At 36.5% G+C, this 25,515-nt stretch overlaps 1 protein-coding gene across 2 annotated transcripts in view; it reads right to left on the reverse strand.

The window, feature by feature from the left end:
- Positions 1 to 369: 369 nt before the first annotated feature.
- Positions 370 to 25,515, reverse strand: part of ITFG1 (integrin alpha FG-GAP repeat containing 1) — a 347,986-nt gene continuing 322,840 nt past the window's right edge. For both annotated transcript variants that reach the window (XM_023245671.2, XM_045047180.1), the window contains 4 exons: positions 15,033 to 15,157; positions 8,414 to 8,496; positions 5,055 to 5,172; positions 370 to 1,788 (listed from right to left, as the gene is read on the reverse strand). In XM_023245671.2, coding sequence (XP_023101439.2) covers positions 1,729 to 1,788; positions 5,055 to 5,172; positions 8,414 to 8,496; positions 15,033 to 15,157 — 386 coding nt within the window. In that variant the 3' untranslated portion in view covers positions 370 to 1,728. The remainder of the gene's footprint in view (positions 1,789 to 5,054; positions 5,173 to 8,413; positions 8,497 to 15,032; positions 15,158 to 25,515) is intronic.

Below are 25,515 nucleotides of genomic sequence, written 5' to 3' on the forward strand. Positions count from 1 at the left end.
CCATATATCCTGACTCCCAAGTGAATTTTAAACCTCATGCTGTATCAATTTATAGATACTCAGCCTAACAGTCTTTAGGGACAGTGTGGAATAGTGCCTGGCACAGTATTGCTGTTGATAACTGTTTAGTGAATTTAACTGAGTACTGTAGTCAGGGGATTCTTATCTTGCATGAAGTCACAAGGAGGCAATGGGTGAATCAATTTTAACTGAGTACTGAATTTAACTGAGTACTGTAGTCAGGGGATTCTTATCTTGCATGAAGTCACAAGGAGGCAATGGGTGAATCAATTTTCCTCTGTCTCATGGTCCAGAGGTGATTTAGACTTTATAATTACTTACAAAATATTTACAAATTCACCAAAATACTTTGTTTCAATACACAGTATTTATTAAGGAGACATATTAACATGCATAGATACACAAAGTAAACCACTTATACACATGCCATTCCCAGTGAATTGTAAAGAAAAAAATAACACAAAGAACAAAATTAAATTTTGGGGGGTAAGTTTTTGTGTTTTATAGGTATCATATGTCCATTTGCACATTAGACAATCATTAGCACTGACATATAAACTTTTCCCAGTCTTAGGTTTAAATCTTAGGGTAACTTTTTGGTGAGGTGAAGTTCACAAAAATTTGCATTGAAGTGTGAGTGTAAATTAGAGAATGCTTTTGAGAATAAAAATGTGGTTGAAGATTTGCATTCTCAGATGCTATCTACAGCAGTTTACTTTCAAGAAATCAAATACTCTTCATTATCACATGATTAGGATCAGTGTTCAAAAGAAAATTTTTAGTGCACGTTAATTCTTGGAGGGTACTATCATTTGTAGTTAATACGAGCAAGTAATAAATTGTTATGTAAGATGTCAACCACCCTAAGAATTTAGGCTTTCCAAAGAATATGATTTCTTCATGCCTGAAAATAAAATTCTATTGAGTCTATATATTTTGATAATTAGTTGTGGAAGTCTGTAAAAAGCAAGTCTAAAAATAGTAACAATGACAACTACCACTTAATTGAGCACTAACTCTGTGCTAGGCACCAAGCTAAGCACTTCACATACATCATCCCATTTGATGTTTACAAACTCAAGTAAGTAGTATTCTTAGCCCCATTTGTAAACAAGAAAACTGAGGCTCACAGATTAAGCAATTAGCCAAATTCAATCACCTTGTGACTGGTGAAACTGGAAATTTAAGGCAAGCCTGTTGGACTGCAATTCCAAAGCCAGAGTACCCAATCACTACCCTGTGTGCCCTCAGTGAGTGATTCCTGGCCCACTGTGGCAAAGGTGAAATAACTTTATCTGTGATACATTCACAAAAGTATAATTTGCAGTTAGAAGAAAAAGCAAGACCAATTCAAGTGGAACACAAAAATCCCTGCTCATTTATTTTTATTTATACATGTCTTTTTCCATCATCATTATTCTAATAAGATTATAAATACATAAACACCTGAGTACATGCAACGCATTCCACAAAGGAACAAAAACATACAGCACATTTAAATAACCCAAATCTTTGTATACAAAGTGCTTTAAAAAAAGACCTTGTGACACATTCAGACCATATTTATTTGAATACTTTTCAATAATTACCAAAGGATACATCATTTATAAATAATATTCAAAATCCCCTATTTTTTTCTATCAGCCAAATTTAGTATTTCAATTAATCAAGTGAATAGCTGTTCCATTACATAATATTAAAGGCAAGTCACATAGCATCAAAATGAAACCGATGGGCTTCTTGTCGTTTTTCTCTATCATCTGCTTTCTGAAAAAGAATTTTAGACTAGGTTATAAATGATAGGAAAATGTCAATAAAAGCCATTTCTGAAATGTTAATTAAAAAAATCTTAAACCTCTAAGCCAGTAGTAGGTAAACGATGTGATTTTATTATGTAATAATGTTATGAAATTTTTGTAGTTTACAGTAGCTATTTTATAATTAAGAACCCACTAACTGAATTGAAAAACCAACAAGAATGGGCTAAATGGGTAAGGAGCACTAAGGAATCTACTCCTGAAATCATTGTTGCACTGTATGTTAGCTAATTTGGATGTAAATTTTAAAAAGTAAAAAATACAATTAAAAAAAACAAGCAAAGTACTGTCCAGGGGGAAGATAGATTTTCTTTTAAAGGGATAATAAACTCAAGAAAACAAAACAAAACAAACAAACAAACAAAAACTAAAAAAGAAACAAAAAAACCCAACAAGAAATGTTCCTTTTCCTTAAATACTGAGTTGGTTATCATTTATTATTTATTTGAAAGTAGTAGTAAACATTTAATTCTACAAGGATGGAATTAACTATTTTTCCCATTCTTTCTTATTTTATTTTTTAATAAAGTTTATTTATTTTGAGAGAGACAGAGACAGTGCCAGCGGGGTAGGGGCAGAGAAAGGGAAAGAGAGGGAATCCCAAACAGGCTCTACACTATCAGTGCAGAGCCTGATGTGGGGCTTGAACTCATCAACTGTGAGATCATGACCTGAGCCAAAGCCAAGAGTTGGAAGCTTAACCAACTGAACCACCCAGGCATCCCAACTATTTTTCCCATTCTTAACACTATAAGCAAATCTAAGCAAAGTACATTAATTATTTTTGCATTAACCTATTGATTTAGCATATATTCATTGACCTTCCACTCCCAGCAAAGTACTGTGCTTGGTATTTTGAGGGATTAGAAAAATCCTCAGTTTTGTATCTTGTTCTCAAGGAACTTAAAGCCTAGAGAGAAAAAAGCAAACCATATTGAATTAACTGTATTTCAGGAAAAAAAAGTGAAAAATGTCACTAATATTCTGGGAGAGAGATTACATCTAGGTTGGAGTGAGGAAAGGGAAAGCTTTGAAAAGATAGTAGTCATGGAAATGAGGGGGAGGGGCATTCATTCCAAACTGGGCATGAAATAGGTATAATCATGCCAAGTGGGGCAGAAGCATGGAATACTGGAAAGCAACTGGTAACAAATAAGGTTGGAAAGGTATATGGTGGAGTCCTATGGAAGTTCTAAGAATGATAGGCTAAGGAGTTTACAGATTTTAGGCAGAGATTTTTGAACAGAGGAGTGACATGATTAAGGCTAAACTTGATGATGAATAATATGGCAGCAGTGCAATCAATGAAGTGGAAAGGGAAAGAATGAACTCCGGGAGACCAGGCAGGACCTAACAAGGAGCTGAACCTAAAGCCCCTGGGAGTAAGAATGCAGATGTGGGGTCAGCTGCAGGGATTGCTATGGAATCAGAATCAGTGGGGCAACTGATCAAATTTTATACTTAAGTAGGAAAGAAGACAGACAAAGCTTTACAATATTGTTTGTTTTTTAAGTTTATTCCTTTTGAGACAGAGAAAGTGTACAAACAGAGAAGGGCCAGAGAGAGAGAGGGAGAGAGAATCCTAAGCAGGCTCCACATCCAGTGCAGAGCCCTCCACTGGGGCTTGATCCCACAAACTGTGAGATCATGACCTGAGTTGAAATCCAGAGTCAAAGGGCTTAACCAACTGAGCCACCCAGGTGCCCCTACAATACTGGTTTTATGGTGCTTGTAAGTGATCTAGGTAGAGATGTCATGGAGACGGCTAGAAATGGGGGAAGAGACTTTTAGGGAGAGATGAGTGTTAGGGGTATTTGAAGTAATAGTGTGAAGTTATGCCTTTGGATAAAATTGGCAGGAAAACTGTACAAAGAAGACACCCTAAGGCAGACACTATGGTTAGGAAATGTTAGAAGGGAGCACCCAGCATAGGTGAAAGAGAAGTGGTCAGAAAGGTAGAAGAACCACAGTACCAGAGTGGAGTATATATGGTTAAATCCACATCTGTATTTAAAACTTCAATTTTCAGTCACTGAATCATTATTATTATAAGTCCACAATGTTTATCCTGTAATCAGATGATCTGAGGAATTAATGAAATTAATTTCCCTTCCTTTATAGGTCTAGAGCTATTTAATACTTCAGACTGTGTTCTGATACTTCTGGAAAAAAAATATGTAGGATCGCCCTTTATTTTACTTCTTAAGTTGCAATCTTAAAATTAACTGAATATGTAAGTTTCTGTTATGATTTTTGATGGAAAGGAGTAATTTTTGGGGAGAGACAAACCTATGAAAATTTATCAGAACAGTTAAATTTTTCTCTTTTTCATAAGTTAAAACAGCTAAAACACATGGTAAATTTAGTTAATAAAAAATAATTATAATGGGCATGACAATTCAAAGAGAGTAGTTACAAAAAAAAAAAAAAAAAAAAAGAAAAGAAAACAGTTGTATGACACAAAGAAGACTTTTTTGGGGAACATTGTTGGAACCTGCTAGTTATATACTTTAATATATATTCCTATTAACACATGTATTTAATTCATATTCACATTTTCATAGAAATTGGTTTTTCAATTTATATCTCAACTGCTAGCAAATTTATGTGATAGCCTCTTCTTTCCTCCTCATAAACACTGTATAAAGAAAAACTATGTTTTTGGAGTGTTGTTTTTAATTATTTAGGAGTTATACTAAAGAATAGAAATATGTTTAGTGCAAAGAATACTTTACAAATAGAAAAGATGTTTATCACTTTAGTTGTTACTTCCCACCCAAACCTTGAGAAAATCATTTAACTTGTCTGTGTTTCAATTCTTTATATAGAGATAGCTGTTATTCCTGGAAAAAAGGGTTCATGGCTCTAAGTAGATCATAAACATAGGCTTGTTAAAAAAATTATTTTTCAGGACTTTATGAAATTGTTTCTAATTAAGTTTTTCTATATTTCTGGTAATTTTTGGGTGATCATTTTATTACTATTATACAGCATTGAAGTTTTAAAATAATTTTCTGTGATTTGTATGAATTGTTAAGAGACATTTGTAAGTTGAGAGGATGAAAGAAATTATCAGTAAGATGACATTATGGACAGAATGTGAAAAATCAGAAAATCTTAGTTACTTGAAAAAAGTTTAAAATATAATGTTTTTAGAGAGCAATGTATTACTATTCTAAGTTAACAAAAGTTAATGTTTCATTTAAATGAACAAACCTTTTCCTGCCAATGTAAAATGCCAATTATTGCCAAGATGAAAACACAGACACCGATGAGAGCTATAGCAGTAAGTAGGACGATGTTACTTGGTGTAAGGTACAGCTTGGCACTCCAGCTGTAGATAAAACAGAATCATTAAAATTACACATTTAAATGAAAAATCACAAAATTCTACTGAGACCCAAAAGCAAATAGCTATTAATTAATGAAACAGTTGATTCATCAATTAATTCATTCTCCCAACTATCCATTCACTATAAATAAAACAACAGCACTTAAATTTAGATAGGGCTAAGAATACTAATGATCCTACAGAGTTCAGATTTCACTCAGAGAACTGAAACAGAATAGAATTTTTGATGAGATGCTTCATTATTTTTCTTTGATCCTGTGAGAATTATTCTTAAGTGAACTTATTAAGGGTACTTAGGACAATCTTAGAGACTGTGTTTATGTCTTGATTTACTTGCTGAATTTGCAAACTTGAACTTCAAGACTACATAATTTTGATATCATGTCACCTTATTTTCTGATCCTTGTTCATATATGTACTATGGCCAACTAAAACAGCCATATAACTAAGTGGGTATAGATGGCTTGTGTAAAAACACTTCTACCATTTCTGAGCCATGTTGGAGGGTTTACATTACCACAATGACATTGAGACTTCTTACAAAATCACTTTTAGTCCCTCAGTGTTAATGACAATATACAGACTTTAGCATAAATAGAACTAGCTCTTTCCCTACTACGTAATATGGCACTTGCAAACCTTGAAAAGCTTAAGCTCTATATCACCAACACTGCAGGTGGTTATATACAAAGAATTTTATTCTCCCTGAAAATAGATGATGGATATATTTTCATTTTAAAGTCACCTACTATTATTGTATTACTGTCAATTTCTCCCTTTAGGTCTGTTAATGGTTGCTTTATATATTTAGGTGCTCCTATGCTGGGTGCGTAAATATTTACAATTATTATATCCTCTGGGTTTTTTTTTGACTCTTGTGTTATTATGTAATGCCCTTCTTTGTCTTTTATTAAAGTCTTTGTTTTAAAATATTTTGTCTGATATATATATATATATATATATATGTACATATGGTTACATATGTACATATATATAGCTACCCAGCTTCTTTTTGTTTCCATTTGCATGAAACATCTTTTTTCCTTCCTTTGACTTTCAGTATGTGTGACTTTACATCTGAGGGGAGTCTCTTATAGGAAGCATACACATGGATTTTTAAAAAATATATTTAGCCTATTTTTATTTTAAAAGTTTAATAAAAGTAAGATCATTCCGATGAATAGCAAGTAGTAATTGACTTATTTTGGGATAATTAAAATTTATTGATCTGTAAGTTAGCCTCTAGTCAATAAATCTCAAAATACACCTCAAACTAAAATCAATTACGTTTTTATTATGTACATAAATTTGAAAAGAACATTTCTTCAGAAAGAGCAAGAGAAACATGAAAAATGTTGAGATTATAAAAGAAAACTGTAACAGAATTTTCCAAAATTCAAAAGTAAGAAAACCAAGAAAATGAATACTGTTAGTTGAGGTTAGTTATTCTCAGTACCTTACTTCATACTTAAAAAAAAAAAAAAGTTCTTTCATGAGATTTTTTTTGGTAGTTCTTTTAAAATAAACAACAAAAAAATGAAAAGACGTAAGAAAAAAATCTTGGTAAGAAAAAATATGGACAAAAGGCCAACGTTTAGTTTCTTACTCAGAAGCAATCAGTTCTTACCAATTTCCTGCATATCCTTCCAGAGATATTCTATACATACATAGACATATATGCACAAATATCTTCTTCAAATCACAAATGGTTGCTTATTGTACATACTCTAAATGCATTTCCCTTTTATTGTCTTTTGCTTACCACTCCATTTTAAGAGATTGTTCTGTGTCACGATATTAGACCATATAGAAGTACCATAATTTATATAGTTTCCTATGCATAGTGCAGATTTTTTAGTTTTGTTATGTTTCATGTATAAAAAAGTAACAAACACATAATATAGACTCATTAAAAAATATCTGAACTCAGACTATAACTGTTTCTAGAGATGTTCTCTCTTTTTAAAAGATTTTATTTTTAAGTAATCTCTACACCCAACATGGGGCTTGACCCACAACCCCAAAATCCAGTCATGTGGTCCACTGACGGAGCTAGCCAAGTGCCCCTCTACTGATGTTATCTTATTTCATGCCTAATGTTGTGATAAAGTTGTTTTCTTAAGTAGTTTGCTTCTAAAGCCCTTAAATCTACCATAAAATATATCCTGTAGTGAGCTGGTAAAGTGGCTCTCTGGGGTGGGGAAAAAAGACCTTATTGGCAGTTGCCAATTTTCATGTTGTAAATACTCCCATCATAGCTGATTTTAATGTTACCTCACTGAACAGAGTGAGAAAAAGACGCATACCATCAGCTCATGAGATGGCATGAGCTGGTTCTAGCAAACCATCGAATATATTCCATTGAAAAATTTAATAAAGAACAATACAGCCTGGATTTTGAGAAGAAATGTAACAAAACAGCACCCTGCTGGTTACATATTCATAGATAAATTACACCCTTCCTCTTTGGTTATTTTCCATAACTGATATCAGACTAACTTTAAGGACAACTTGTATTCTTTCCAATGAAACAAGTGTTAGTGAATACTTTCATTACCTACTTTTTAAAAATGATGGAATGAATCTAGTATTTTAAAGAAAAATGAACAAAGATAAGGAGTTAGATTTAAATGCTATTATTACAGGAGGAATATATTCTGCTAAAGATAAAAAACATCTACCTTTCACTGAAAATTTACTCTATGCTGGGCACTGTCTTAAACATATTTCATCTTCATCTTTTTAAGGTAGGTGTTCTACTTCCCACTTCACAAATGCAGAAATTGACCATCAGCAGTGGGTCTTAGTTTCTAGCTTAGGTCTGTTTGACTCCAAAACGTGTGCCTAACCACTGTGGGATATATACCACTTCTCTAAGCATTTATTAAAAAGATCAATGCTTATTGAAAAATTCAGCACTCTGAAATATTAGAATTTATAGCTAGTGAACTGAAGATCAGTTTATTTAATCAGAATATGTATAAATCCCTAATTAGTTAACCTGCTGTTTTTCTAATAGGGTTTAATTTGTTTTCCATAAAAAAAGTCAGGGACCTTTTGTGTAGGAATGTCTAGTCATTTAAGGTTTGCTGTAAGCAAATTAAATGATGGCACTCATGGGAACACAGCAGGAATAGAGACAGAGTTTTTAAAAGATGTAACTGTTTCTATGATTCTGAATTGACAGTATTTTTACCAAAATCAGTTCAAGCAAGGGCATTACCTTCGAGGAACATTGTGAGGATATGGAATGACAATTAGCTGGGAATTTGGAATGATTGCAGTCCACTCTTGTTTTCGTATAGACTGGAAAAAGAATGTTAAGAACATTTAACATCTAGTATACTTTAAAAACAATTATTAGATTAAATTGAAGGTGGCAGCATAGGAGGACAGTGGGCTCACCTCATCCTGCTGATCACTTCGATTCCACCCACATCTGCCTAAATAACCCAGAAAACTGCCAGAAGACTAGTCGAACGGACTCTCCAGAGCCAAGCGTAGACAAGAGGCCCATGGAGGAGGGTAGGAAGGGCAGAGAGGCAGTGCGTGCTACACAGACTGGTAGGAGGGAGCTGGGGCGGTGGAGGGGCAGCCCACCTGGCAAGGCAGAGCCCCCGAAGTCTGGCTTGCAAAAGCAGAGGGGCCGGACCCTATGAGTTCTGACAGCCAGTGGGACTTACCATCTGGAATGTTAAAAGTCAACAGCTCTGCTCTCAGAGAGCGGGGAGGGCGAGAGGACACTGGGAGGGAGAGTTGTTGAGCCCCAGAACACAGAGCTCAGCTTGGCAGGAGAACAAAGGCGCTGGGAAGTGCCATTTCCCTCTCCCATCTCCCAGCTGAAATTCCAAAGGGAACCAGTTCCCCTCACCAAACTTGCTTGCACCGTGCAAATGCCCAACGCTGTTCTTCTGTGGATCCACGCCTCTGACGGGCCTGCCTCCCTCCCCGTGCTGCAGGGTTTCTCCCACAGGGGACCACCCATGGCAAACCTAGCTAAGCCTGCCCCTCCCACCCCTGTGCACCTTGCAGATCCACCCCGGCTAATACGCCCTTGGCCATATCCCATTGAAGCAGCAGCACAAGCCTGGCAGTGTGCAAGTAGCCCAGACAGGGGACACACCACACTCCACAGTGAGTCCTGCCCTTGGAAGAAGGGAAGATAAGGTACATACCAGTATGACTGTGGCCCCAGCGGTGGGCTGGGGACAGACATCGGGTCTGACTGCGGCCTCGCCCACCACACAAGTTACTCTTGATAACACAAGAAGTGGCCTACAGTTTGGAGTTACCACAGGGACTACCCAAAATAACAAAACGGAAGAACTCTCCTCAAAAGAAGCTCCAGGAAGTAGCGACAGCTAATGAATTAATCAAAACCGATTTAAACAATATAATGGAATAAGAATTTATAATAATGGTCATAAAATTAATCACTGGGCTTGAAGAAAGCACAGAGGCCATCAGAGAATGTATTGCAACAGAGATGAATTAAAAAATGCTATAAATGAGGTGAAAAATAAATGGAGGCGGCCATAGCACGGATTGAAGAGGCAGAGGAGAGAATAGGTGAATTAGAAGATAAAATTATGGAAAAAGAGGAAGCTGAGAAAAAGAGAGATAAAAAAATCCAGGAGTATGAGGGGAGAATTAGAGAACTAAGTGATGCAATGAAACGGAACAATATCCATATCATGGGAATTCCAGAAGGAGGAAGGAGAAAAAGGGGCTGAAGGTGTACTTGAATAAATCATAGCTGAGACCTTCTCTAATCTGGGGAAGGAAAAAGGCATTGAAATCCAAGAGGCACAGAGAACCCCCTTCAGACGTAACTTGAATTGATCATCTGCACGAAATATCAGAGTGAAACTGGCAAAATACAAGGATAAAGAGAAAATTCTGAAAGCAGCTAGGGATAAACAGGCTCTAACTTACAAAGGAAGACACATAATAGTAGTAGTAGACCTATCTACTGAAACTTGGCAGGCCAGAAAGGAATGGCAGGAAATCTTCAATATGATGAACAGGAAAAAAAAAAAAAAGCAGCCAAGAATCCTTTATCCAGCAAGCCTGTCATTCAGAATAGAAGGAGAGATAAAGATTTCCCCAAACAAACAAAAACTGAAGGAATTCATCACCACTAAACCAGCCCCACAAGAGATCCTAAGGGGGATTCTGTGAGTGAAATGTTGCAAGGACCACAAAGGACCAGAGACATCACTACAAGCATGAAACCTACAGACATCACAATGACTCTAAACCCATATCTTTCTATAATAAAACTGAATGTAAATGGACTGAATGCTCCAACCAAAAGATATAGGGTGTCAGAATGGATAAAAAAAAACAAGACCCATCTATTTGCTGTCGGTAAGAGATTCATTTTAGACCTGAGGACACCTTCAGATTGAAAGTGAGGGGATGGAGAACTATCTATCATGCTAGTGGAAGTCAAAAGAAAGCTGGAGTAGCCATACTTATATCAGACAAACTAGACTTTAAATTAAAAGTTGTAACAAAAGATGAAGAAGGACATTTTATAATAATCACAGGGTCTATCCATCAGGAAGAGCTAACAATTGTATATCTATGTTCCGAATAAGGAGGCCCCAAATGTGTAAAACAATTAATCACAAACAAGAGCAACCTTATTGATAACAATGTGGTAATTGCAGGGGACTTTAATACCCCACTTACAGCAATGGATAGATCATCTAGACACAGGATCAATAAAGAAACAATGGCCCTGAATGATACATTGGATCAGATGGACTTGACAAATATATCTAGAACTCTGCATCCCAAAGCAACAGAATATACTTTCTTCTTGAGTGCACATGGAACATTCTCCAAGATAGATCACATACTGGGTCACAAAACAGCCCTTCATAAGTATACAAGAATTGAGATCATACCATGTACATTTTCAGACCACAATGCTATGAAGCTTGAAATCAACCACAGGAAAAAGTCTGGAAAACCTCCAAAAGCATGGAGGTTAAAGAACACCCTACTAAAGAACGAATGGGTCAACCAGGCAATTAGAGAAGAAATTAAAAAATATATGGAAACAAACAAAAATGAAAATACAACAATCCAAACGCTCTGGGATGCAGCGAAGGCAGTCCTGAGAGGAAAATACATTGCAATCCAGGCCTATCTCAAGAAACAAGAAAAATCCCAAATACAAAATCTAACAGCACACCTAAAGGAAATAGAAGCAGAACAGCAAAGGCAGCCTAAATCAGCAGAAGAAGAGAAATAATAAAGATCAGAGCAGAAATAAACAATATAGAATCTAAAAAAACTGTAGAGCAGATCAAGGAAACCAAGAGTTGGCTTTTTGAAAAAATAAACAAAATTGATAAACCTCTAGGCAGGCTTCTCAAAAAGGGAGATGACCCAAATTGATAAAATCACAAATGAAAATGGAATTATTACAACCAATCCCTCAGAAATAAAAGCAATTATCAGGGAATACTATGAAAAATTATATGCCAACAAACTGGACAACCTGGAAGAAATGGACAAATTCCTAAGCACCCACACACTTCCAAAACTCAAACAGGAAGAAATAGAAAACTTGAACAGACCCATAACCAGCGAAGAAATGGAATCAGTTATCAAAACTCTCCCAACAAAGAAGAGTCCAGGACCAGATGGCTTCCCTGGGAAATTCTAACAGACATTTAAAGCAGAGATAATACCTATCCTTCTCAAGCTGTTCCAAAAAATGGAAAGGGAAGAAAACTTCCAGACTCACTCCATGAAGCCAGCATTCCTTTGATTCCCAAACCAGACAGAGACTCAGCAAAAAAGAGAACTACAGGCCAATATCCCTGATGAATATGGATGCAAAAATTCTCAATAAGATACTAGCAAATCGAATTCAACAGCATATAAAAAGAATTATTCACCATGATCAAGTGGGATTCATTCCTGGGATGCAGGGCTAGTTCAACATCACAAATCAATGTGATACATCACATTAATAAAAGAAAAGATAAGAACCATATGATCCTGTCAATCGATGGAGAAAAAGCATTTGACAAAATTCAGCATCCTTTCTTAATAAAAACCCTCGAGAAAGTCGGGATAGAAGGAACATACTTAAACATCATAGAGCCATTTATGAAAGCCCACAGCTTAAATCATCCTCAATGGGGAAAAACTGAGAGCTTTCTCCCTGAGATCAGGAACACAACAGGGATGTCCACTCTCACCGCTGTTGTTTCACATAGTGTTGGAAGTGCTAGCATCAGCAATCAGCAAAAGGAAATCAAAGGCATCAAAATTGGCAAAGATGAAGTCAAGCTTTCACGTTTTGCAGATGACATGATACTATATATGGAAAACCTAACAGATTCCACCGAAAGTCTGCTAGAAGTGATACATGAATTCAGCAAAGTCACAGGATACAAAATTAATGTACAGAAATCAGTTGCATTCCTTTACACTAACAACAAAGCAACAGAAAGACAAAGAAACCGATCCCATTTACAACTGAACTAAGAATCACAAAGATCTGTATGCTGAAAAGTATAGAAAACTTATGAAGGAAATCGAAGAAGATACAATGAAATGGAAAAATATTCCATGCTCATGGATTAGAAGAATAAATATTGTTTGAATGTCAATACTACCCAAAGCAATCTACACATTCAATGCAATCCCAATCAAAATTGCACCAGCATTCTTATCGAAGCTAGAACAAGCAATCCTACAATTTGTATGGAACCACAAAAGACCCTGAATAGCCAAAGTAATATTGAAAAAGACCAAAGTGGGAGGCATCCCAATCCCAGACTTTAGCCTCTACTACAAAGCTGTAATCATCAAGGCAGCATGGTATTGGCACAAAAACAGACACACAGACCAATGGAATAGAATAGAGACTCCAGAATTGGGCCCACAAAAGTACGACCAAGTAATATTTGACAAAGCAGGAAAGAGTATCCAATGGAAAAAAGACAGTCTCTTTAACAAATGGTGCTGGGAGAAGTGGACAGCAACATGCAGTAGAATTAAACTAGACCACTTTCTTACACCATTCACAAAAATAAACTCAAAATGGATGAAGGACCTGAATGTGAGACAGGAAACCATCAAAACCCTAGAGGAGAAAGCAGGAAAAAAACCTCTCTGACCTCAGCCATAGCAATTTCTTACTTGACACATCTCCAAAGGCAAGGGAATTAAAAGCAAAAATGAACTATTGGGACCTCATGAGATAAAAGGCTTTTGCACCGCAAAGGAAACAATCAACAAAACTAAAAGGCAACCAACGGAATGGGAAAAGATATTTGCAAATGACATATCGGACAAAGGGCTAGTATCCAAAATCTATAAAGAACTCACCAAACTCCTCAGCCAAAAAACAAATAATCCAGTGAAGAAATGGGCGGAAGACATGAATAGACACTTCTCTAAAGAAGACATCCAGATGGCCAACAGGCACATGAAAAGATGCTCAATGTCGCTCCTCATCAGGGAAATACAAATCAAAACCACACTCAGACACCACCTCACGCCAGTCAGAGTGGCTAAAATCAACAAATAAGGAGACTATAGATGCTGGCGAGGATGTGGAGAAATGGGAACCCTCTTGCACTGTTGGTGGGAATGCAAACTGGTGCAGCTGCTCTGGAAAAGTGTGGAGGTTCCTCAAAAAATTAAAAATAGATGTACCCTATGACCCAGCAATAGCACTGCTAGGGATTTACCCAAGGGATACAGGAGTGCTGATGCAGAGGTGCACTTGTACCCCAATGTTTATAGCAGCACTTTCAGCAATAGCCAAATTATGGAAAGAGCCTAAATGTCCATCAACTCATTAATGATTAAGAAATGTTAGTTTATATATGCAATGGAATAATATTTGGCAATAAGAAAAATGAAATACGGCCTTTTGTACAATGTGGATGCAACTGGAAAGTGTTACGTTAAATGAAATAAGTCATACAGAGAAAGTAGATACCATATATTTTCACTCTTATGTGGATCCTGAGAAACTTAACAGAAGCCCATGGGGGAGGGGAAGGGGAAAAAAAAAGTTAGAGAGGTAGGGAGCCAAACCATAAGAGACTTTTAAAAATAGAATAAACTGAGGGTTGATGGGGGGTGGAAGGGAGGGGAAAGTGAGTGATGGGCATTGGGGGGTACCTGTTGGGATTAGCACTGGCTATTGTATGGAAACCAATTTGACAATAAATTTCATATTAAAAAAACCCAAAAACCAAAAAACCCCAATTATTATTTTAAATAAATAAGGAAAAAGCTTAAGTACTCCTTGGTTAATTGAAATCCTATGTATGGATTAAGCTAAGTTGATATATAATAAGCACCAAATAGGGCTCCTGTGCCCTGGTGGCAATTTTTTTTTTTATCTTTTGAAGGATTATATTTCTGTCTCACAGATTTATTAATTCAACAAATATTCAACAGTGTAGCAGGCATTGTTCAAAGTGCTATGTACAAATGCTGCTTGAAGCTAAAATTCGAGTGGAGGTGGATGGAGTACGACAAACAAAATAAAATACATATTATGTTAGATATTCAAGATGAAGAAAAAAAGGAGAAAAGAGGGATAGGAGGTCATGAGGTTTATGAGAGAGGTGCTAGAAAACTATATCTTCAAATTATGACATGTTCTATGTAAGGCAAGTTTAGATAGATCACTATTTCTTTTTCTTAAGTCATTATGTCTATTTTTTTACATCTCTTTAAAGAGATTAAAAAAGTTTGAAGTATTTGAATTCAAATATTCAAATTGTTGAATTCAAATACTAAATAGTGAATGTTAAAAGACAGATTCATTGTAAACAAAATAAATTTTTACTCACCTTCTCTCCAGATGGACGGGGAATGCCAACATAAAGATGATCAAGAAAATTTGCACTTCGACCTAAACCAAGTACATTGTATGGTAGTTGGAGAGCTAAATGTGCTGACTGGCTGAGTTGTCCAGCTACATTTATTAAAAAAAAAAGGCATCTTTGTAAACATTGCTCTTATCAAACATTAAAATGATAAAAATGTTAACAATTTGGTGCCAGAACTTAATTCTTTAAGGATAAAAATGTGAAATGAAATGTCTCGATTATTAACATTAATGATTCACTTTTCAAAGAAAGCAGGTTTATTGAGATATAATTCACATACCATAAACATCACCAACTTAAAATCTGTAGTGTTTTTGAGTATATGAAAAACGTTGTTGAACTATAACCACAAATTTTAGAACATTTTCGTCACCCAAAAAGAAATCCCATACCCATTAGAAGTTACTCCTATTTCTAACCTTTACTCTTTCAGCTATGGGTAATCACTAATCAGTTTCTCTATAGATTTGCCTCTTCTAGAGATTCATATAAATACAATCATACAATGTGTGGTCTTTTTATGAATAATGCTGCTGTGTGAACATTCACATACAAGTCTTTGTGTCAGCTTGTTTTCCAAAATGGCCACAGCATTCTATATTCTGTATTCCCACCAATAATGTATGAAGGTTCCAAGTTTTCCACATCCTTGCTAATGCTTCCTCTGTCTTTTTGATCATAGCCATCCCAGTGGTTGTGAAGTGGTATTTCTCATTGTGGCTTTTTTTGCATTTACCTAATGCCTAATGATGCTGAGCTGCTTTTCAAGTGTTATTGGCTTTATGTAGCTTCCTTTTCTGTTAAGGTTGGTAATAGTATCCTCTTTCATTATGGACTTTAGCAATTTGAGTCTTCTCTTTTTTTTTTTTTTTTTTGTCAGTCTAGCTAAAGGTTTGTAAATTTTGTTAATCTTAAAAAAAATCTTTTAATTGGTTTTCTTTATGTTTTTCTTCCCTTCTTATTTTCTTTCATTTCTTGGCTTCTGCTTGCTTTGGGCTTACTTTCCTTTTCCTTGGCTAATTCCTTCCTTCCTTCCTTCCTTCCTTCCTTCCTTCCTTCCTTCCTTCCTTCCTTCCTTCCAGTTTATTTATTTATTTTGAGAAAGAGAGAGAGAAAGAGAGAGAGAGAGAGAGAGAGAGAGAGAGAGAGAGAGATAACGCACAAGCAGGGGAGGAGCAGAGAGAGAGAGAACCCCAAGCAGGCTCTGCACCACCAGCACGGAGCCTCGTGTGGGGCTCGAACTCATGAACTGTGTGAGGTCATGACCTGAGCTGAAACCAAAAGTCAGATGCGTAACAGACTGAGCCACCCCAGGTGCCCCAGGTAGTTTCTTAAGGTGGTTATCAGTTTCAGATTTTTCCTATTCCTTGATATAGGCACTTACATCAATAAATTTTCCTCTACGAACTGGTTTAGCTGCAGCCTATATATTTTGGTATGTTGTGTTTTTGTTTTCATGCACCTAAGTATTTTCTAGTTTCCCTTGTGATTTATTTGACCTATTGGTTTTTTAGGAGTCCGTTGTTTAATTTCCACATATTTGTGAATTTTCAAATTATTATTGATTTCTAATAGCATCCCATTGTAGTTAGGGAACATACCTAGGATGATTTCAATTCTTTTAACTTTATTGAGGCTTGTTTTATGACCTAGCATATGGTCAGTCTATTTTGGAGAATGTTCCATGTGTGTTTGGGAAGAATGCATATTCTGCTGTTGTTGGGTGGAGTGTTCTGTACAGTTCTGTTAGGTTTTGTTGGTTTGTAGTGTCATTTTCTCTTTCCTTAACAGTCTTATGCCTGATTTGATCCATTATTGAAAGTGCAGTATTAAAGTCTCCAATAATTTATTTTGAATTATCAATTTCTGTCCTCAATTCTTCATGTATTTGGGGTGCTCTGTAGTTAGGTGCCTATGTCTTTATAGTTCTTATAGCTTCCTTATGGATTACCCTTTTTATGGTCATTATAAAACGTCCTTCTTTGTCTCTAGTAACAATTTTTTGTCTTAAAGTCCAGTTTAGTCTGATACTAGAATGGCCACTCCAGCTCTCTTTTGGTTACTTTTTGCATGGCATAATTTCCCCCATCTTTTTACTTTCAAGTTATTTGTATCTTTTTTAAAAAAGATATTATTTTTTAAAGTAATCTGTATACCCAGTGTGGGGCTCAAGCTTACAATCCTGAGATTGAGAGTCACTGAGCCAGACAGGCACCCCCCCCCCCAAACTTATTTGTATCTTTGAACCTAAAGTGTCTTTTGTAGATGGCACATAATTGAGTCATATATTATCCATTCTACCAATCTCTGCCTTTTGATAGGAGTGTTTATTCCAATTACACTTAGTTTGATTGCTGATAAGGCAGGATTTATGTCTCCCATTTACTATTAGTTTTGTACATGTTTTATGTCTTTTGAATTAAAGGCACTACTACTTTGTTAAATTATTTTAGTATACTATTTTAATTCCCTAGTTATTTCTTTTATAGTTTTTGAATTATTTTCTTCATGGTTGCCATAGAGATTACAATTAGCATATTAACTAACTTAATTCCTAGTGCATATAACAACTTTGCTCCAATATAGCTATTGTCTTCCCCTTTCTTTTGTGCTCTTATTATATGTTATATTTTTATACATAACCAGCTCATCAACACAGATTTACATGATTACTTTATGCACTTTTAAGTCAGATAGGAAATAAGAGACATTACCATATTTTCTATTTATCTATAGTCTTACTGGTGTTTTTACTTAATTGTGTGGACTTTAATTACTGTCTAGTTGTCCTCTAAGCTCAGCCTGAAGGGCTCCCTTTAGCATTTCTTTTAGGGCTGGCCTGGTAGAGATGAATTATCTGTTTAAAAAAAATTTTTTTTAATCTTTATTTTAGAGAGATTAAGAGGGAGAGAGAGAGAGAGAGAAAGAGAGAAAGAGAGAGAGAGAGAGAGAGAGAGAGGGAGAGAGGGAGAGAGAGGGAGAGAGAGGGAGAGAGGGAGAGAGAGGGAGAGAGGGAGAGAGGGAGAGAGGGAGAGAGAGAGAGAGAGAGAGAGAGAGAGAGAGAGAGAGAGAGAGAATCTCAAGCAGGCTCCACATTCAGTACAGAGACCAATGCAGGGCTTGATCCCACAGTCGTGGGATCAAGACTTGAGCAGAAAACAAAAGTTGGACACTCAACTGACTGAGCCACCCAGGTGGCCCTGAATTGTCTGTTTTGTTTATCTAGGAATGTCTAAATTTCTTCATTTTTGACGAATCGTTTTGCCACATATAGAATTCTTCACTGACAGTCCCCCCCCCCCCCGCCCACCCCGCCACCTTTAGCATATATCCTCCTCCTCTGGCCTCTATGGTGTTTGTTGATAAGTCAGCTGTTGATCTTATTGAGGCTCTCATATATGTGATAAGTAGCATCTCTCTTGCTGCTATCAATAGAATTTTTGTCTTTGTTTTTTGACAATTTGACTACGCGTGGATCTCTTCTTAGAATTTGCTGGGCTTCTTAGATGTGCATATTAATGCTTTTCATCAAATTTAGGTGCTTTTGGCCATTATTGCTTCAGATACTTATTTTGCCCCTTTCTTTTTCTCTTTTCCTTTTATGAATCCCCTTATACATATGTTGGTATGCTTGATGGTGGGTCCATAGGTCTCTGAGTTTTTTTTTTCTTCTATAACTCAGGCTGTATATACTTCCTGTATACAGAAATTAGTATTCAAGTTTGATCCTATTCAAGTTTGCTTATTCTTTTGTCAACTCAAATCTGTTGAGACCTCTGCTGAATTTTTCTCTTCAATTTCCATTTCCAGAATTTCTATTTGATTTTTAAGATGATCTTTATCTCCTTATTTTCATTTTCTATTTAGTGAGACATAGTTGTCATATTTACCCCTAATTCTTCAATCCTGGCTTCTTTTAGTTCTTTCAACATATTTATAATACCAACTTTATAGATTCTGCCAACTATGTCCAATATCTTTGGGTACATTTTCTGTTATTTTATTTTATTTTTTTAAAAATGTGTTTGTGGCATAATTTCCTGTTTCTTTGCATGTCATATAATTTTTGGTTGAAAGTGGATTTCTTAGATAATATAATGACTGTGGTATCAACCATCTCCTTTCAAGGATTTGTTGGTTTTTCTTTGTTGGTGGCACTCATTTGTTCAGTGAGTTTCCTGGATGAATTCCATAGATCCTTCATTCCCTGCCACAAAGTTATTTTATTTTCTTATTTTTAAAGTTTTTATCTTAAGCCTGACTTCCTAGGGGATATACTTGAGTCAGCAATGACTGGTCACAAGATTTCTTTAAATATCTTGTCTATATGTCTTCCACACTTTGGGGGATTTGTGTGTGGAAGTATTCCTTCAAACTTCAGGCAGTTTACAGATTAATTTTAGCTTTCATGTATTGCTTAAGCAGGGCCACAAGGGAGTATTTGAATGAGGTAGTTTCATTTCTAGGCATGTTCACAGCCGTATAGATCCCTATGAATATATTGGAGTTTTTCAAAGTCATTTTGTTCCTTGAGATTTCCTTTTATACGTTGAACAGGTTCTTGTTTCACTATATCTGAAATCATAGGCCTAGGTAGCTTAGATTTTGCCAGCAGATGATTGTTCTTTTTGGTAATGCCCCAGGGATAGGGCTTTTTAAAATTTTTAAAATAAATTTTATTTTTTACTGCTGGGCTGAACTCTGAGTCAAATCAAACAGCCCCCAAATCCTGAGAATGGGGATTTTCCAAGGAGTTGCTAGTTTAGATAAAATATTGACAGTGCTATGGGGATCGGAATTTTAATGGAGCTCCAAAGGTCAGTCCTGTCCACTGACTGTGAGGCTGCTAGCTTTTCCTCGCTGCTGTACTGCTCAGTAGAGAAGGTAGTTCAGATGGGAATAGCCTGAAGTAAAAGTGCCACAGATCCTGCTGTCTTAGTGAGGATTAGTAGTTCTTCTTGGATACATACAGACACACTCCATTCTATAGCTTTGGTTAATTTCTTAAATTCTGAAATGGTTGATACTAGTTGTTTGGCCAGTATTTTTATTTCCCTTTTTGGGGAGAGCAGGTTCGTGTAGTCCTCACACTGGCATTCCAAAAGTCAATCTCTCCCTATGAGTATATATATTTGCTAGGTGTTTGTTACATAATTAAGCTGAACATTTAAACACTAAGACTGGGGTGCCTGTGTGGCTCAGTATGTTAAATGGCTGACTTTAGCTGAGGTCTGATCTCGTGGTTCCCATGTCAAGCCCCACGTTGGGCTCTGTGCAGACAGCTCAGAGCTTGGAGCCTGCTTCGAATTCTATGTTTCCCTCTCTCTCTACCCCTCCTCCACTCGTGTTGTCTATCTCTAAAAATATGAAAATTAAAAAAAAATAAAGGATAAGACTAATATCTAAAAATTTTATTTTATTTAAAAAAAATTTTTTTTTCAACGTTTATTTATTTTTGGGACAGAGAGAGACAGAGCATGAACGGGGGAGGGGCAGAGAGAGAGGGAGACACAGAATCGGAAACAGGCTCCAGGCTCCCAGCCATCAGCCCAGAGCCTGATGCGGGGCTCGAACTCAGGGACCGCGAGATCGTGACCTGGCTGAAGTCGGACGCTTAACCGACTGCGCCACCCATGCGCCCCTAAAAATTTTAATATTACTAACATTACCTAGAAATATGAAATAATTTGAAAGTATACATGATTTATTATATAGTTCTTATGTTAGAAATAGAAATGTATAATGGAAAGAGTGAACTTACGTATAGGCATTTAAAAAACGTTAATGTATATAAAATTGTAAAGCAATATAATGAATTGCAAATTAGAAGAATTAGTCTGCCTTATGGAGTTATGCTTATTGAATGAGAATGCTTAAAAGTATCTTGTCCTGCCTGGTAAACACTAAATACAGGTTAGCTGTATTTAAGATAAAATTTACTATTACATGGTTGAAGTAAAAATCAAATACGTATGGATTTTGCTACAGTACCAGCAAAGACTGACTTAATAGACATCAAACTATTCATATAAATTATTTTCCTATAATTACCTTGCTGTAAAGAACTAAAAATAAGAACATTTATCGAGTACTCTGTTAAGAACATAAATTTCAAATGAAAAGAGTATGTTTAAGTAAGAAAACATGTGGCATGTGGATGGGTCAGTTGGTTAAGCAGCTGACTTTGGATCATGTCATGATCTCGCGGTTCATGAATTTGAGACCTGCATTGGGCTCTGTGCTGACAGCTCAGAGACTGGAGCCTGCTTCAGATTCTGTGTCTCCCTCACTCTCTGCCCCTCCCCCCCCAACACTCTCACTCTCAAAAATAAAGCAATAAAAAATTGTTAAAAAAAATAAGGAAACTTAAAACTATTAAAAATAATTAGCATAAAATTATCCAAAATCTCAAAATGAAGACATAAATATTATATTTTAGCATACTTTCAATCATGTAATTTTTTTCACTAGGTATATGCATGCACAAACACATTAGCATAGTTTGGTATTGTTGCTTTTCACTCAGTATTATTTTATGAATATTTTTTCATGTTATTAAAATTCTTTAAAAATAGGTAAGCAGAAAGATCATTGTAAAACTGAAATCCCATTAAGAGAAAACCAAAGTAACAGTTAAAAGACATTTATTATTATAAATGCCTTTAAAAATTATTTTTTCTAAAATCTACACAGACATGATCAAAAACATAATTTTAAGCAAAAATGAACTACTGGGACCTCATAAAACTAAACTAAACTAAACTAAACTAAACTAAACTAAACTAAACTTCTGCACAGAGAAGGAAACAATCAGCAAAACTAAAAGGCAACCAACAGAATGGGAGAAGATATTTGCAAATGACATATCAGATAAAGGGTTAGTATCCAAAATCTGTAAAGAACTTATCAAACTCAACACCTAAAAAACATAATCCAGTGAAGAAACGGGCAAAAGACATGAATAGACACTTCTCCAGAGAAGACACCCAGATGGCTAACAGACACATGAAAAAATGCTCAACATCACTCATCATCAGCGACATACAAATTAAAACCACAATGAGATACTACTTTATACCTGTCAGAATGGCTAACATTAACAACTCAGGCAAAAACAGATGTTGGTGAGGATGTGGAGAAAAAGGATCTCTTTTACATTGTTGGTGGGAATGCAAGCTGGTGCAGCCACTCTGGAAAACACTATGGAGGTTCCTCAAAAAGCTAAAAATAGAACTACCCCATGACCCAGCAATTGCACTACTAGGCATTTATCCAAGGTATACAGGTATGCTGTTTTGAAGGGACACATGCACCCCCACGTTTATGGCAGCACTATCAACAATAGTCAAAGTATGGAAAGAGCCCAAATGCCCATCAATGGATGAATGGATAAAGAAGATGTGGTATATATATACAATGGAGTATTACTCGGCAATCAAAAATAATGAAACCTTGCCATTTGCAACTATGTGGATGGAACTGGAGGGTATTATGCTAAGTGAAGTTAGTCAGAGAAAGACAAAAATCATATGACTTCATTCATATGAGGACTTTAAGAGACAAAATAGATGAACATAAGGGAAGGGAAACTAATACAAAAACAGGGAGAGGGACAAAACAGAAGAGACTTACAAATATGGAGAAAAAAACTGAGGGTTACTGGAGGAGTTATGGGAGGGGGGTTGGGCTAAATGGGTAAGGGGCACTAAGGAATCTACTCCTGAAATCACTGTTGCACTATATGGTAACTAATTTGGATGTAAATTTTTAAAAATAAAAAATAAAATAAAAAAAATTCCAGTTAACATACAGTGTAATATTAGTCACTCTACTTAAAAAAAATCTTAGTAAAGCAGTATCTTGAAAATCTTTATCGACATATAGAAGTCAACTTTTTTCATGAAGAGTGAAAAAGACAATGATTAAGACTCATCACATGAAGACTCTCTTTTGAAGTAAACAGAATGACATCTTGTAATAACTTTATAATTTCTTTCATATATGTTTCTCTTTGGGATTACATTACTCAGTGAAACTAGCAAGAAAGGGAAAGATGAAAATCTTAAGACACTCCAAAGTTAATTTCTCAAGATTTCACTGGTAGTCTGTGTTAGAGTCAGCCCACGAATATACTTAAAAATTTTGGGGGGCGCCTGGGTGGCGCAGTCGGTTAAGCGTCCGACTTCAGTCAGGTCACGATCTCGCAGTCCGTGAGTTCGAGCCCCGCGTCAGGCTCTGGGCTGATGGCTCGGAGCCTGGAGCCTGTTTCTGATTCTGTGTCTCCCTCTCTCTCTGCCCCTCCCCCGTTCATGCTCTGTCTCTGTCCCAAAAATAAATAAACGTTGAAAAAAAATGCATTTAAAAAAATTTTTGTTTAATGTTTATTTATTATTTTTGAGAGAGAGAGAGAGAGAGAGAGAGAATGTGAGCAGGGGCGGGGCAGAGAGAGAGGGAGATACAGAATCCAAAGCAGGCTCCAGGCTCTGAGCTGTCAGCATAGAGCCTAATGTGGGGCTCTGAGATTATTACCTGAGCTGAAGTCGGATGCTTAACCGACTGAGTATACTTTTAACTTCCTATCAGTGTTCTCTTCACTACATGAGATTGCCTTGGTGATGAATTCAAGACCATTGCATTACACAAAAATCCAATTCATTTTCCTTCAAAACTAACTTAATGACATGTATGATTACTGCTTTTGTTTAAGTGTCCTCTCTGCCAGTTTGTAAATCTTGTAAAAAATTCTTAAAAGCTATGTGAAGAGCTAATGGAGGATAAGAACATGAACTGTGGATGTAACTTTGTATTTGCTTTCCATTGCCTTAACAAAGATAGAAAATACATTGCTGTGACATGATGTGTCAACTTATAAACTTAGAGACTTATAAAACAATGCTATGTTACCATATGTATACTTTAAAAAAAGAAAAAAGAGGAATGTTAAAAAAGACCATAATTTTATTCCCTACATTAATCCTCTAATATCATCATTTTAAAAATCTACTGTTGGAGAGGGAGGAGCTAAGATGGTGGAACAGCATGGAGGTTTTTTTTGTGTCTCAAGTCCATGAAATATGGCCAGATCAACATTAAACCATCCTGCACACCTAGAAAACTGATTTGAGGATTAACACAACAATCTGCACAACCTGAACCACAGAACTCGGCAGGTATGCGGCACAGAGAGGTGAACTGGGTGAGAGAGAAACCACGGAGGGCAGGGAGCTATTTTTGCTTGTGGAGAGAGGATAGAAACAGGGGGAAAGTATTGGAAAAACACCCCCCCCCCAAAAAAAAAGCAGCTGGAGAGAAAGTGAAAAAGTGGAAAGAGTTACAGGGACTGAAACAAAAAGGGACAAAAGAGAAAGGAGAGTGTTTAAAATCCACTGAGACTCTATAAACAGGGGGAGCACAGCGTCTGAAACTCCACAGCTTGATACCTGGTGGTGCTCTGCTGGGAAGGGAGAATCCCCAGGAGCAGAGTGAGGTCCAGGGGTCCTCGAGCCACAGGAGAGAGGTGGTTCCCCAGTGGGGAGGAAATCTGGTATAGGCTGTGTGGCCCCCCACAGGCAAATGTGCCAGTAGACCCTGGAGAACAACCACATTTGCTGGTACTGGAACAAGATCGTTGAGGGTAAAGACTGGTGCCAGATGTGTGTTGAGATTTTACATAATCCCTGAAACACTGCTGCTACACGATCGTGTGAACATATTCTGGGACGGGCTGGCAATCAGCCGTAGTCTCTGGGCATTGGCAACAAACAGCACGGTCCCAGGAACATTCCTGGGTGTGGCTGGCACCTGGCCATTGCTTGGTGAGATCCTCCCCAGAAGGTCTGCGCAGGACAAAGCCACAGTCCCTCAGAAGTGAGGGGTTGGGAAACACAGTCACATCTGAAATAAAACTCAGGAGGGAGGCACCACCTGGCAAAATGATGGCTTGGTCACAGACAGTGTAGAATCAGGGAGTGGATGGAAGCCAGAGACAAAGGATGGGTGTGTGATTGCTGATCTGGGAGAACAGAGTTCCCATACTAGAAACTGGATATCTGGGTGACACCATTTTCACCCCTCCCGCGCATGCGCATACACATCTACAAGCACCACAGCAATCCATTCCAGTAAGCTATGCAGCGCCATCTAGTGGAGAACAGACCCCTTAGACTAAGTCATGCCCAACTGGGCCAATCTCGCTTTTAGGAACACAAGTCTCTCTGCCTGCTCAGTTTACAGACTATACTTGCTTCATAGTTTCACTTCTAGGGTAAAATGATGTAATTTCAATCGTATTTCAGTCTGTTCACTGGTCTATCTATTTAATTTTACTTTTCTTTTGTTTTTCTTTTTTGTTTCTTGAATACAGAAAGAAAAAAATTATTTTCATTTTCAATTTTTATTAAAAATATTTTTTTCTCCTGTATTTTTCACTTTTTTGTAAATTTTT

This window comes from Felis catus, chromosome E2 (assembly GCF_018350175.1).
Source record: "Felis catus isolate Fca126 chromosome E2, F.catus_Fca126_mat1.0, whole genome shotgun sequence".
Classification (NCBI taxonomy): domain Eukaryota; kingdom Metazoa; phylum Chordata; class Mammalia; order Carnivora; family Felidae; genus Felis; species Felis catus.